Below are 16,696 nucleotides of genomic sequence, written 5' to 3'. Positions count from 1 at the left end.
GTTCAGGGTAACTACCAAATATGTTGTGTCGATCAGTATGCGTAGTTTGGTTGATATAGTCAGACATCGGCTGCTGATTGGTGGAGCGCGCACGTGCATTCATAACAAACTATTGCACACATTTGGTCTCATTCTAATTCCATTCTTCGTGAACCAACGGAGACTGCTGATGTTGACTCGAAAGTTGTTGCACAAATAGCTGGATAATCAACACTTTAAACAAGGGAGGTCAACTCCCGTAACAAAAATCAAATTAGCATTAAATTATTTATAATCTTTTAAAAAAATTTTGCAGGGCATATCTCATTATGAATCAGTTTTGCGTGAACATATCAAATCAGTGAATGCTGAAAGTGATCGAGATAATCTACCATATTTAGATCCAGCTATATATTGTCACCTGGGTCATCTGAATTTATTATTAGAGCAATTTGCTAAAGGTAAGACTTATGTTAAGAAGTTTTATAATATAACTTCCTTCTCAAGTTGGATAACTCTTATTGTTAGGCTTAACAATCCTTATCCTTCCAGTAGGTATAATCTTTAACAAATATATGACTAATGTAATATACCTTACAGAACAAAATCTTCATTAAATTTTTTGAAATTGATAACATATTTTTATTAATCATTTATGATTTCAGCTTTATCAGCTTATCAGAAGTATTTCAATCTACAGGCTGACAATTGGAAGGTAAGGAACAATTTAATTAGCTGATTACTCTTCGGCCACTGTCCTTACTTAATTGTGAACAGTGTACGGACATCTTGATCAGCCTTGAAATTGGAATTAATTTGATGAATGTTCTTGAGTTATTGCCCTTGTCATTTGAATTTGGTCTGTAATTTCGTTAGGAGACTATTTGTCCCATCTTGATATTCTTGTGTAGATTATGGAGCTCTCCAGGCAATTGTAAATTGGCTATAATTCCAGTGACGTTTTTGAGTTATTGCCCTTTAATTTTAAGTAAAAATACATATCAATTGGTATGCAGAAGTATATTGATGATATTTTTGTCAAGTTTGAAATTGATTGAAATTTTTTTAGATAAAGTTTCAACGCATGCTTCCTAATCTGAAGTTCATTTATGTGAGAAAAGTTGTGCTTGTCATGAATTCTGATGGCTTCCAGTGGGTGTATGTTACCTCATCTGTCCAGCTATCTTTTTTTGATTTGCACTACTGATAGATAATATACAACACTTTTATTTTTAGAATACAGCATTTTTATACGGGTTGGGCCTGGTATATTATCATTATAATTCATTTAATTGGTAAGTAAATCTTGAAACTTTTACTACAAACATATATACACTAATCAGAAACTTGCTTTCTCATTAGCAATATTTTCCCCACAAACATCGCCAAACACTAATCAAAATCTCGTACAAAAACATCTATACATTTATTAGAATCTTACATTCTCATACTAAAATATACATGTCGTAAACACAAGATAGCAGGGAAATTGGGAATTTTTCACCTACTACATTACCTAGTATGCTGTCCCTGGTTTTACTTCTAGATACATGTAAAGTTTACCTCAAAAACATTTTAGCCTTAAGTTTCTTTTGAAAATGAAACACAAAATAACATATTGCTTCTGATAAGCTTATAATGAAAGCAAAAGATAAACCAATCACATCATTTCCCACCTTCTCTAAATTATCTTTGTTCCTACATTTTGAAGTATCTCATGTGAATATTGTCTACACATGTGCTATAGAACTACAATATCTATACAACCTTGATGATTAGAAACATTATTGTCCTTGTACCTTAATAGGAAAATTGTTGTATAACTCAGTTTACAATAGATTTTGTCAGAATGAGCAATAATTCAATGAATCAGTTGGTCTTATAGTCTGCTCTTATTCTCACATAAGCCTTTTACAAGGTGCAGATTGCAGAAGATTCAGATGTAAAACCCTTATTCAATGTCAACATGCATGAATTGTACTTATTCCACTTATTTCTCTTCTTGTAGTATAAAGCCTGAAGCAAGTGCCAGACTTTTGTCTGTGAAACATTGTTTCTTTTGATAAATGTCAAATGTGTGCTGCTAATCAGAACATGAACACATAATTTTGAAAAAAAAAAGTTTTTTTTTTAAACAGATGAAGAATTGTTGTCTGTGTCTAGCTTTGCATTGACATGTTTTGTTTCACACAATTGAGACATCACTGTAATGTTGTAAATATCAATTAACCATGTTTTATCTTGGCTGGCAATTCAACTGATTCAGGTCAGACAGACAGCAATGGGAACGAAGCATGGCCTGTTTTCATTATAAACCAGTAGACTGTAGGAAGTAATTCACAATATGATTGAATAAAGGTCAGACTGTATACAAGATATCTAGGTTCTCAGTATTGATTGATTGAGGTCAATATCTCAATATTGATAGACTACAGTTCTATCTTACTTAACCTAATTTTACAGCTGGTACAGTTGTTTTCAGAGTTTCATGTATTTTTTGTGTGCCTATAAACTCCAATAAGCCACTTTGTCTGGGTACTCATAAGTAGCCTTTTTTGGGGGTTTCTGTACATATTCTATATAGTTATTTCTTTTTCTCAGTATTGGTTTAAATTTGTATTATTTAGCTTTCAAACACTAGAATGAAGGCATAGTTCAATTTGAGTTATTTGTATTAATATGAAGTAGAGTTATCACCCTTACCCTCTGCCCTCATCCAAAAACAAATAGTGCAAAACAGTCAAGGATTAACATTTTACTGGTAGTATTTTCTAGTATTCATAGTGTGATAAAACATTGAAAGCACTGGCCAAGGTCACATATAAAAGATATTTGCTAGATAGAAAATAAGATCAAGTTTGTTTTGACATAGCAAGTTAAATTACAATAAAGCTATTCAATATTAAAGTCTTCTTTCCATCAATTCTAGTAGATGAAACCATAATGGTTTATTTGTCCTTACTTCAATAATGTTGATTACTAGGTCAGTGTGACCTATATATTTAGCCTAATTCTCTAATCATTGTATACAAAATCAATAGATCTACACAACTAACCAGGTGCTAAATTAGGTCAAATTTATCTTTTATTTCAATTTAGTGATAAGGGGATTAAGAAATATTTAAAAAAAAGTATAGGAATTAAATAAAAGTTTTGGGTTGTAGAATTCAGTTTTAAGTTCTTGACCAAATTTATTTAAAATTGTTAAGAGACGGGGCTCTTTCCAAGGTTTGATACAATATAAGCTTATACAGTGTATAAAGGATGCTTTTCAAATCAGTCCCTTTGAAAATGTAATTCCTCTTTATCCTCGTGCCTTCTGTTGGATAGTAATTTGTTACCTTTTAACCAACTGAATCTCTATATTTAACACAAAGAAAGTTATTATGATGTTAAAAAAGCACAAGAGTGTATCAACCTATGCTGAATAATGTTCTGAGTAAACCTTGGTAGTTATTTATGAAAATGTTAATTGTTATGTATGGTATAATTATGTATAATTATATGGTTGAAAAGTCAGAAATGTCTACTTGTAAATGATAAACTTTCCCTTGAGCTTCTGTAGAAGAATGTTAAACTAGGTTCTTAGTCTTAATTAAGATTAAAAGGAAGAGAAATTGTAAGTAATTTATCTTATAGTCTTGTTAAATGATGGCTTAGAGAGATAATCAGCAGGAAGAAGCCAAGTTGTACATGTCGTCTGTTTTACCTCAGGCATTAGTTTAACCAGTTGTAGAAAGGTGTTTGGGTTCATGTTATCTTGACAAGAAAATACCAACTTGTGTAATAAAGGAAATGTCAAGTTTTATTTATATTTCAATTATAAAAATGTAATAAGCATGATAATTTCCAATTATGAATTAAAGAAACAGGTACCTTAGTCTCAGAAACTGTAATATTTTAGCAGAGCTAATCAGTAGTAGTGTTAACAGTTAACTGTCGAAATTTGAGCCATCATGTGTGTCCAGAATTATCTGTATTTGATTGAATGTTAAAATGACGACTCGTCATTTTAAGATACTCTGTGATACATTAAAAGACATATAGAAATAGTGTGTAAAATTCCTAGTTTGAAGTATTTTTAAAGGAATTTTGTGATTTTCGTACATTTTTTAGTACTTCTGAAGACTATTTACATATATTCAAGACTAAAATCAACCCCCCAAAATGTCCCTTTAAGCCATGAATAGATAAGAATGGTGTCCAATATGACATAAGATGCAAGATAATAGATAAGCGCCTCACAGTAGAGATTTGACGAAATGAATACATGGTTCTGGATACGTTGCTGACACAATTCTACACAATTTGATGATCCTGAGTAGAAACCTTACCTTGTTTATTTCCACCTGGATCTATCTAGACTGTTACCTTGTATATTTCCCAGACTGTGTATTAGGTCTAGGTCCCCAGAAATACCTTCACAATGTCAAGCTTTTAATAACTTCATACTTCTACCGTGACTGTAAAAGTCACCTTTCTTGTATCATGGAAGTTAAATAAAGTAATTTGATTGTATGTACTCTAGCGAATATAGCCAATAAAAGACCTCCACAGAAATTCTGTAAACATAAAGCCATGATGTTGACAGCTTTTCTGTTGAGGGCTCTTTTCGGTTGTATCCGCTTGCATACAATCCAATCAAATCGCTGCATTCTATGATACAAAAATAGTGGCTATTACAGTCTAAGTATGAGACAAAGTTTGTAATAGCTTGACATTATGAAGACTCAGAAATACTGGAATTTAGTGTTTCTAACCTGATGTGTACTCTTTTCATTATGTCTGGAGGCAACTCTTTATGAAATCTATGCTGGTCTTTGTTGTTAATGATGTTGTTGTTTATTATAAAACTAATTTTGGATATATTTATTTGAATGTCAAGGAACAAATTATATGATTTAACTTGAAATGAAGTGTTTCTATTAATGTCCGTATGTAGAGTTCAACATTCCTAAAGGCATGGTAAAAAACTTTATATTTGAACAAGTTACAATTAATTAGTCTTTGTTTGCATTGTTTAATTAAATTAATTAAAATATATTATTATCAATGACCTTGATCTACAGTATCTTCCCCGTCACATCTTATCAGTTTGAAATCCTTGGTAGACTTTAGTGTTATGTTAGAAATATATCAGCCTTCTTTTTTCCACATTAAAATTTTCAGTCAAGACAAACATCTATGGGTCTTTCAGTTCCATTAAAAGGAAGCATTTTATCAAGTCAAAGTTGCAAATCCTACTTATATTATTTATTAGCTTTTGTGATAGTTTGGAATGATGCAAATAGAAGTTATAAATGGTCATTATGCAAATTATAAAGTTTAGAAATCCTCTTTACATTCCCTTCACTTCAAATCAATACTTCACATTCCTAACAAACTTTCTCACTCACATGTCATAACTTGTGAATGAATTTTGACATGATAATCCCAGGGGAGCTATTTATTAAAACATTGGCCTGCCACTTACACCCCAAGACCCTAAATACCACTAACAAAATAAATCATAGCTTTTGACTAGTAGCCACACCCCCTTTAGGCCAGTGACCAGACTTCACCATTGAGCATGCTCAATGATCCCTATCTATATATGGTAACATGACCCTTTGAACCCACGACTGGGCTTTTGTTCAGTACTCTAGTTAAACTGAAAGATGTATGGTAGCTACTATACATTAAATGGTGTCTAGATATTTGGATTATTTCTCAGTTTTAAGGATATTTTTGGATATTTATAATTTTGTCTAAGGTAAATACACTATATTTGTAGATTTTTATTCAGCTTAATAAAATAGAGTAGACATAGACAAGTTGTAGGAGGACTAGTCTAAGTGACCCACTAACTGGACTATTTATACTCTAGTGCACAAAGAAAGTTATATTTAGCTAGGAAACATGTGGAAGGGGTGAACATGTAGAATGTCATCTGTACATTCTATACTTATCATTTTACATCACAGTTGAATGTCTTTCAACTTTCTTTGTCTCTAGTCTTTGTCAAGCTCAACACATGTTATCCTAATAACTTCTTCTTTATCTTTATTCCCCTCTTGTTTTGATCAAATTCACTGATACAATTTATTTTCTTTGTGAAATTGATCTTGTCATCTCTAACAGACAACTTTTAATTATTATTGGTCAGGTGCTCTTTTTGTTCACAAAATAAAGAAATCTTGACCAATTACAGGTTAAAATTGAAAATAAAAATCTGTATATAAATAGATTGTGTATCTTCCTTTCAAAGACAGAATGTTCATATTGTATAATTAATTTCACCTAATACAACGATTAGATATTTTTTTGGAACAGTCAAGTGCTCTTTTTTTGGACAGGATAGAGATATCTTGACCAGTTAGATTATAAAGGGGAACTCCACTTTTAGACCTACAAAAAAATGGAATGTTCCTTTAAAATTGAATTTTAAAATCTGTATTTTTCTATAATTATAATCTTTTTTATTAACAAATAATTCTATATTGTGATCAAAGACATAACAGGACATGACACATTTAAAAAATGAATTAAGAAGGTAAATAACCTTACTCTCATTTGTTCTACAGTTTATGTATTTGAAGAACTATTTTGACAGTGGAGTTTTTTAATTTTTTATTAAATTTAGAATGTATGTCTGTTCATAGACAGAATTGATGAATAATTTCATATTAGATATTCAATTTCTCATTTTACATGCATTAGATATTTTTCTAATGGTCATATCCATACAAATTTTATTGATTTTATGCAATATAATATGATCACTCCACATGAAAAATATTTAAATTTGAAGTCATGTACCATTCAAAGTGGCAATGTGTATGAATGATTTCACTGCTGCAAGTAAGTAAAATAACTAAGAGTGTAACAAGTTTGAAATAGAGTTAACCTCTCTAGCATTTTGATCATACTTTTCAACTTATGTTTAGTTTAATGTAGAATTTTTATAGCAGTCAGAAAGTCTAACTATAGAGAGATATTTATATATCAGTATAAATATAAGTATGAAGAATTTCTGTGAATATAATCTGTAGTAAGGTATTTTATCAAAGTTATACTGTGTACTGGTATATACTTGTCAGGTATTCAGGTCTACCTGCCTCAGGCAAGACATAACGTTGTTCATAAGACCTTCAGGCAGACAGGCACTTATAACATGGACATATGATAGGACAATTAAAATTGGTAGATAGATTTCAGACATTCAGACATTCTGCATATAGCAATCCAGTATGTGATGGACATTTAGCACTGGCTCTGAAATTTGATCTTCTTATTTCTTTTTGTCGCAATTTGAAGACCCACGACCCATGACAATATAATTGAACGGCTAATGGTGACTAAAATTGATATTGGCACATCATTATCTACACTTTATTGTTCTAATCCTCTAACTTCCCAGACTACATTCCTATCATAGTTGATATCTGATTGGGATTTCGACTAGTTTGGATATAAGTAGATATATAAGTGGGTATGGTGTATTCCTAGGTATTTAGTAAAGGTGGTTAGACATAGATAACAAAATTCTTATAGAATACATTTACTGATTTTATATGAGTGACATTTCGATTAGAGTTCTCTAGGATTGTATTCCACAAGGATGGTGTTACCTTCATCTCACTGTATAGCCTAAGTTATGTATTCCATAAGAATTGTGTTATCTCTATGTCACTCTATAGCCTAAGTTATGTATTCCACAAGAATTGTGTTATCTTTATGTCACTCTATAGCCTAAGTTATGTATTCCATAAGAATTGTGTTATCTCTATGTCACTCTATAGCCTAAGTAATGTATTCCACAAGAATTGTGTTATCTATATCTGTCCATATCCCACTGTATAAGTTATGTAAAATATTTAGAGTATAGAGATTTGCTGATGTAGAGATATAAAATACTCAATGTTGATATACCATGGTACTTAACATTCTTATCTATATCTTTATATATACCTCTATCACTATCTCTTGTTTACATTTCAATTTTCTTATATTCAATTATCCAGTTCTTCTTGTACTAACATCTAGTCGTCTACCTACTGACCTGTATATGATCAAAAAGGCTTGACTGCTTTTAGTAAACTATGTTATGTCAGTGGGATTGGAGATGATATGTGTCAAAGCATTTCCTTTCTAGATCATAACAGTAAGCAGTGATTGTATGTCCGTGTTAGAGGGATGTAGTCATTTAAAAGTGCCCCAATATCAGCTGTGTTTGGTTGTGAATAATGACTTGCCACTGTCCTGACTAAATTTCCCCCATTGCGCACTATGTGGCTGTGCCCATTCCCTTAAAGCCTAAGATTGTACAGGAAAGTACGATGTAAGGCTAAATTTCATTTCAGTAAACAAACAGACTCTGAAAACTTATTGACAATGTTGAATTTTGCCATGATTAGTCACCATGATATACAATAATATCATTCTATAAATATATTTTTACTAGACAATATCTATGTTTGTATGACATTATATTTAATCAATCTTTATGTATTGAATTTGTCTAATATTTACTTATTGTCATATTTTTATAGAAACAATTTATATCTATTATTGGCTAGACTATGAAGAAATAGTACATCGAGCGATAAAGGTTAGAAATAGTTTAACAGTGTTTATTATATTTATTCTTCCAAAGTTAATTGATGTTTTGATAGTACCATGATTATATTTTGGAGTCTTAGATGGTCTTACAATTTACTTTGAGCTGTGCTGTGTTGGCAAACAATTTGACTTTAATGTACTTACTTGGCCAAGCATTGGAATAACTGTGGTTGCCCTCCAACAGCTGTTCTCACACTCTTTATTTCATGGGAATAATTTATTTTATAAAATTTTTTTTCATTTAGTTATACTGAATATAAGTAGGTAATTATCAAATATTGCTGTTTATTTCTCTAAAGACATGATATACTGAATACAAGTAGATAATACTCATATTGGTGTATATTTCTCTCAAATGTTATACTCCTCATATTGGTGTATATTTCTGTAAGTCACTGTATAACTGTATGTTCTACTTATTGGCAAGTCTATATACAATTAACCTAGTTTCTCTGTACTATAACTAGGGTAAACCAGGGTAGCAGGTATATATTCAGGTATTCAGAACATTGGCACCTGGCTAGCCTTCTTAATACATACCTTCTATTACAGGTGCCTGATGGTTTTACAGTATATTGTAGGGATTGTAAAGAGGTTTTCTGAACTTTTATGTTTATTAGGGACACTGATAGAATTCACTTTCACCATTGAATTTTTCATTCAGATTTCAGTGTTTCTTGCAATTCCACTAAAACTAAGGCATCTGTCAAGGGCTATGATTGTTTGTATTCACTGGTGTACAATCCAATGAAAATCAATTCTCTACAATCAGGGATAAAAGAAAGGTGGTTATGCAAGTCACATTGTGAAGATGGAAAAAACTGATCTTATACAAGCTAGAAATATTTGTCATATTTGTCATATCTGGTTACTCATAAATGTCTTAAGATTATTAAAGCCTTATTTGTTGTACTTTTTTTTTAGCTAAATCTGTCGTGTAGGAAACATTGAAATCTAAGATAGAATGATCATAAATTATGAAATGTTTTGATGAGTAAAGTGAATTTGTGGTTTGTACAGTCAATAAATAACACACAGTCTTTCATGTCTGATTTTCATTTGTTACCACAGCATTTGAACTTTTAATGTGTCAGCTGCACTGATATCGACTGCTATATAATGTATGTCATAAGCTACAAGATGAGCATTAAAGGGATTGTAAAAAGGTTTTCTAAACTTTTTATTCGTATCTGGGACACTGATAGCATCAATTTGCACCATTCCAATTTTCATTCCGACGTCTGTAGTTCTTGCAATTCCTAAAACTAACACGTTTTATGACGTCACTAGAGGGGAAATAGTAACTTCCGGTATTTCCCCTTTAGTGATGTCATAATTTAGTTTTAGTGGAATTGGAAGAACCACAGACGTCGAAATGAAAATTGGGATGGAGCAAATTGAAGCTATCAGTGTCCCCAATACACTTAAAAAATTAAGAAAACCTCTTAAAAATACTTTTAAATTAGCTTTGTGGTCTCCATCATGAATGCAGATTTTAGAAATCAAGTCACAGTGCTAGTATTCCTGAAGTGTAAGTTTGTCTGGTCATACAAGTGGAGACCGCCACCGTAACTTTTATAAGTGAATCTCAAATTTGAATGGCGTGCAAAAAGATTTTCCTCTTAGCACACTGCATGGCATTGCCTACAGAAAAGCTACTCTTAAAAATTTATTTTATTTCAAATTTAAATGTTCATCAATGGTTACTTAGTAGTCATTTCATGAGTACTGGATGTGAACACTGATTTAATTGTAGCTTATAATTCGGATTCATATCTAGTATGATTCTGTTCATTATTTTAATGGAACCAAAAGCTCAGTTGCAGAGTGATAAGAGTTACATGATGATAAAGACTATTCTACTGCTACTCTATTTACTTCCGCCTTAGTTTATATTGAAGCTATGTGAAGGGATTTAAAATCTAATTAATAACTCTGAAGCTAATGGTTGAAATATTTCCAATCAGTGTTAGTGCAAATGGATAAAAACCATTCTATTATATGAGATAATCTCAAAGCAGGGCTTGAAATAAACCAGCCGAGCTTGATGGATTTTAACATTTTCTGCAGTTTGACTGAGAAAATAATCAATAGTTATTAGGTTTTCCTATTGCAGTTTAGAAGGCGAGAGAGAAAGCTAGAATAGTGGTGGATTGTATTGAATATTACGCAATCTATTTCCAGACATCTAAGGTCAATGATCGATAGACTATAGTAGAAATAGGTCATATGAATATAGGACGGCAGATTGTCTTGTTCCGTTTATCAGGATCAATAAGAGAGTCCCATATTCCTGATCTTTTGAATTTCCTATAGCCTATTTCAGATTCTGATTTCAATGGCTATGGTGATAAGAATGGACAGCCAACACCAGACTGACAGTCAGAAGCATTGGCCGTGGCATCAGAATTTCTCTGGGTTGGAACCAAAAGCACCTAGCAGAGGCAATTGACTGCCACAAAAAAACAATATTCAACCTAGTGTTAGAAGAACGTATCAAAATTGTTCAGCTTTAAAATCCTTCAGGAGGTAGGGTTTAGAGAAGTCTTGAATTTAACAGAAATTAAATTTCCAAGTTTCAAGTTAGGTTGACAATTTCATTCTCATGTGATTAATGATGCTTCCTTTGATAGTTAACATTGTCAAGAGGAATGATCAGGATCTTTTAATTTACAAGTTTTGAGTGAGATTGGTCTTCTAGTATTTGATATCATTTTGGTAACTTGATCAATATTTTGGTAGTATGTAACAATAAGATTGGTTGTGTTCTAGAGTCATAATAACAGAATGGATTGAGGAAGCTTCCTGTTCTAATATCTATTTATGTAATGAGCTCTTGTAACTATTTGTCCATCCCACCTCTGTTTTTTTTTTAAGTCAAGACTATAATGGTATTGCCAGGTCACTCAGGATCTTCCTTGTTCAGAGGCTATATTACCAGCTGGAGAGAATCTTTATATTTAGAATTGTACCTGAAGTCATTATTTCTATTCTTGTCATATTATTCTATATATGGTGTCTATTAATTACAATGTATGGTTGAAGAGATCCCAGTACCCATTTCAGAAGATGGTATTTGGTGTAGTTATACCCAAAAAGTTACAACTCTGTAAATCTATCTGACTAATATAAATCACTTAAATTTTAGTTGGGGTTATTTGACTAGTTGTGTTGATCAAATGATGGTTGTGGGTTCTAATCTCGGTCAATGAATGACCTTAGACCTGTGAATAGGTGCAGGTAATAGGGGAAGATAAATGCCAAGAGGGTTTGCCAAGGATCAGCTGGTAGAAAGGATCGTTGTGAAGTTGTTATCCTGTACAAAATGGTTTCTTTGTTTTTTCTCTGTACCATGTGAGTACTATTGACCTGGTAACATTCAGATATTGGGTCAGAAGACAGCATGAAAATAACCACCTTTCAGACTTGATAATAAGCGTGGAATAGTTTTAAACAGAATTTAGTTACTTTAGACACGTTTAGTTTGAAAGCCACATTTCAATTTACAGAAATTTTTTGTCTGCTTTAAAGGTTTCTAGCTTTTAATGTGTTTCCTGTATGGTTTACCATCAGATTTATGGTGCTCTTGTAGTTATGGAAATTGACAACTAACTGTATATATAATGTCACTAATGCTTTTGTAATAGCTAAATTATTAAACGATTTGTAATGCTGAATATTGGTGTGGTGCGAATCAATTCTATCTGTGGCCCAGAGAACCTCTGTACAATCCCTTTAAGATGACATAAAATTTCTTACAGAGCAGACACAAACTTTGTTATAGTGTGGGAGACAGCCTGAAGACCCTTGTCAGCTTCCTTTTCTAGTATGTGTCGCAACCATTGTTAGAAAGATATAAAGACAAAGGGATGAACAGTAGGTAGACTCTAGGGCAATTCATGTCAGATTTAGAAGATCTAGGCAATATATTACATGACAATTTCTTCAATGAATGCCTTGTATTTCATAACAGTAGCAAGGTATTAGAGTTCTAAGATAATGTACAAATAGTGCTAAAAAGGCGGTATATTGAAGAATGTGTGTCATTCATACTTAGGCTTTTTATTTGCTCCATTCCAATTCACATCAGACAAAGAAGGCTCTTGTAATTTAGAAAAACTACGCTACAATATAACATCACTGACGTTACAAGACCTGTTCGGTTTAAATCCATTTATGTTTCAAGTCCTTGATGACAAATGTAGCCTCAAATTATTACCTTGTTCCTACTGATAAATAAATTGTCTATATTATTAAATAATTGAAATACATAAATAACTTGTTCATATTTCTTTAAGCGATGTGACATAGATAATTATAACCAGGAGCAGGAATAGTGCTTCTTCACACTCAATTGGCAAGAGGTCAAGTATATTATTACTAGGAGAAATAGGTCAGATTGCATGTAGGACTTTGTATTGACCGACAATATTGACCAGTCACTTCGCCATCAGAAGATCAATAAAATGAGCGAACTAGTTTTTACTATCACTACAACTGACAATTGGTTTGAAGGATTGATAGTGGTCAGCTTGAAGTTTTGATATATATATATATCTACAAATAGAAGGAATGGGTAGTATAGGTCAAGTATAGAGGCCAACCCCAGTGGGTACTACCATAATGACTAGTTGAAGTTCATGGACCCCCAACCCACAAAAAGAAATATACAAAATTTAAAAAATGTACCAAAGTAGTAATATTAACACACAATATTATAAATGGTTCAAAGTTTATGCTTGTTTTATATATATATATGCTTGATATTATATCTACAAATAGAAGGGATACATGGTCATAGTAAAAACAAGATTATTGGCCTACTATGATATTTACAAATCCAGACTTGAACTTTTTGTTACTATTGAAATATAGATATTATCAGAAAAATATAAGATAATATGAAATTGATGTCTGGTAGATACCTTTCTGTCTCTCTCTATATATATGATAAAAAGAAAAGTTGAATAAATGCTAAGTAATCTCTCAGAATAACTAGAAAAAAACGAAAGTGTCCAAAATTGTTCTGTGATGACATTAGTTTGTCAAAACAGAAACCATATAGATGTGTTGCCATCAATACATTTGACAAGTTGTGTTGTTTTATAATCTAATTTCAGATTGGTTCAAATTAATCCTGGCAATGGAAAGATGAAAAATTTGTTATACCATTTATATGACATCTTTATTAGAGAAACCATAAGACCCATGCTTGTGAAAAAACAGGGACAATGACAAATGTGCTTGTGTACTTTCAAAATAATCATACAGAATTTCTCCATCCAAACTTTAGATAAACTGTTATCATTAATAGGAGAAAACGAAAGAAAATGACAAAAACTTCTGAAACAACTGTTGAATTTCAACCTGATCAAATTATTGCCATTTTAATTCAATTTATATCCATGTACTTTGATGTTAGTGAAATTTGATCAGTGCTAGCAGCTCCAGATGGTAACCTAATAAATCACACCTAAATTAGATACAGGCATTTATTATGGTGGCCATGTTGAATCTCTCTCTCTCTCTCACAGCTGGTAAACCAGTCTTAGTTTAACTTAGCTATGGTATGAATAAAATATCAAATGTTTTATAAATAACTTGATTATCAATCTGTCGGGGATGTTATAATGAAAGACAGAGCTGATATCTCACATGTTTCATATATTATCTCAGTCTCATATTTCATAACACCCAATATCACATCTGTTCTAAACTTTCAAAGAGGTCTGCAACTGTGATTTCTGAAGACTTAAAAAAACATTTTCCTTAAAACATTTTTGTCGTAGATTTTCTATGCTACTTAAACCAGCTATTGCTGTTAACCATTATTGTCATTCCTTAAAAATGTCACTAGATGGTAAATATTAACAACTAAAATGATGACATTCTGAATTACATGGCACAAACCAGCATTGGTCCACAGCCATCCTAGGAGAAGACTCCTTCATAGTACTAATACATGAAAACATGGCTAATCATTTTGTTTATTACATCTTGACTTCATTACACTACGTTCCTGAGAACTAGATATTACAGATGATGACTGCACCTAAAGCTCAAGGCAACCATTCCTGTAACTGTACTCATTAAACTCTTAAGATTGTCTCACAGGGATGGAAACTAACCTGGTGGTCACAGGAATGGAAAACAACTTGTATCCTGGGATTGGCTAGTTATAGTATTTCTGGGAAAAATGCATACTTGTATCATATTGAAATCCAAATCTTTGTTGATATTTATTCAGAATTTGATCATCCCATCTTTCCGTATCAAATGCCCTGTCAGATCCATTTGTTCATTCTAAATTTCCATCATGTGTTAGTGATTCCTGTAATTATAGAAATGCTAAACTGTGTTAAACAGTGTCATTGTGCATCATCACTTGAGAATGTTACCTGTATGTGTAATGTAATGTTGTGTTTAAATAATAAATAGAAGTTTATATCCATAAAGCTGGTGTTTCTTAAAATCTGTTTGATGTCCTTAGAAAAGTTTGCTAGAACTCTTTAGCCTAATAGTTCTACAATGAATAATGATAGTTGTACAATGAATAATGATAGTTGTACAATGAATAATAATAGTTGTACAATGAATAATGATAGTTGTACAATGAATAATAATAGTTGTACAATGAATAATGATAGTTATACAATGAATGATGATTGTTATACAATGAATAATGATAATTGAAATATAAAAGTTATCTTTAGAAATATCTGTTGTTTGAACATCAGAGATCAAAGTTAACATGAGACAATTGATAAATTTCAACTCATTCATATTTTATCATTGTTGCTTTGATAAGTAAAACTTTTCTCTGTATATGTCTGCATCATTTATTTAATAGATATCTTCTGCTCTGTTGAAGTAGTTAAAGGATATTTGCCAGCATCCTGGTCCTTATAATTCTCTGATAAATAAAGACAATTTTGTTCTTTATATTTCTGCATCAGATTGGTTGATATAGCTAAGCTTACTATATGGAGTAGAGGTTGAAACAATGTATTTCAAACAGTGTTATAAGAGCACAGACGAAGGACTATCAGCTTATAGAAGTTCTTGAAAAATATTGTGTGAGAAACACTTTCAAATTTGTTGTAATTCTTGCTTGGAATAGAAGTCAAGAAATATCCTTCTTGATATCATGGATAAGAATCAATTGAAAAACTGAAACAGATTTTTTACAAACAAACAAGGTTAGATAAAGTTTATTTAGATTGATGATAGCAGATAAATTATATTCTTACACTAGGCCCTGTACCAAGTACTTTATTACAGTAACTTAAACAATTCATTTCAATTATATTGTAATATATAAATGATGATTGATCTAGTTTACAATAGATTGAAAAGAAATAATTTAAGATATTTAAAAAATGTTGAGGTTATTATAGTATTGTATGACATGTCTAGGCTTGTTGTCTGAATTGTGATCTGTTAGTACAATACAATCATCATATGATATTTTATCAATGTAAATATTCAAATACAGATCAGTTAAATGATAAAGATGACTTGATCAATCTTGTTACTCTGTATTTAAAGGTACTGAAAAGGATTTTGTAATGAAATAGAAATGACTTTAAGATAAAGATTTTACTTCCATGAACAGTATAAATAGAACCCCGCAAGGTGAGTCTAATCAGTCTGAAGAGTTCAAACACGAACGAAACTAGTCATTGATAATCAGGGATAACTGGTCGCACAGCCAATCTTTATCTCTTATATTAAAGATTTTACTTCATCAGTCTTATAATTCTAGAGTTAAAGGGCACAAGAAGGGTTTTATAATAAAAGGGAATATCAAACGTATGCTGATTTACAAATAATTATGGGTAAGGGGTGTTGTACTAAAGGAAAGGAAAGATGCTAGATTTAGGGTCAAGAAAGGAAAGTAAAAAAACAAGGATGTTTTGCTATGTTTTGTTTTGGTTTGCTATGATTTGTTTTGCTATAGAATATGACGTAGATAGTGATAATTCAGACTTATCTGATTGAGAATATGGTGAAATAGTCATGGAATATTATTCAATTCATTACTTGTGTAGGTGAATATTGAAATCAATGTTAATCAATAAGACTATATTGTACAGGTATAATACTAATAGAGAAA

The 16,696-nt window shown here is 31.5% G+C and overlaps 1 protein-coding gene across 1 annotated transcript in view; it reads left to right on the top strand.

Moving 5' to 3' along the window:
• Positions 1–376: 376 nt before the first annotated feature.
• The window catches only part of LOTGIDRAFT_132923 (hypothetical protein), a gene marked incomplete at both ends in the record, with an annotated part of 53,443 nt that continues 37,123 nt past the window's right edge, over positions 377–16,696 (top strand). Inside the window, 3 exons of the mRNA XM_009067322.1 lie at positions 377–440; positions 645–694; positions 1,216–1,274. Coding sequence (XP_009065570.1) covers positions 377–440; positions 645–694; positions 1,216–1,274 — 173 coding nt within the window. The remainder of the gene's footprint in view (positions 441–644; positions 695–1,215; positions 1,275–16,696) is intronic.

The sequence above is a fragment of the Lottia gigantea genome (assembly GCF_000327385.1).
Source record: "Lottia gigantea unplaced genomic scaffold LOTGIsca_81, whole genome shotgun sequence".
NCBI lineage: Eukaryota > Metazoa > Mollusca > Gastropoda > Lottiidae > Lottia > Lottia gigantea.
This window is presented reverse-complemented; position numbering and strand designations above follow the sequence as displayed.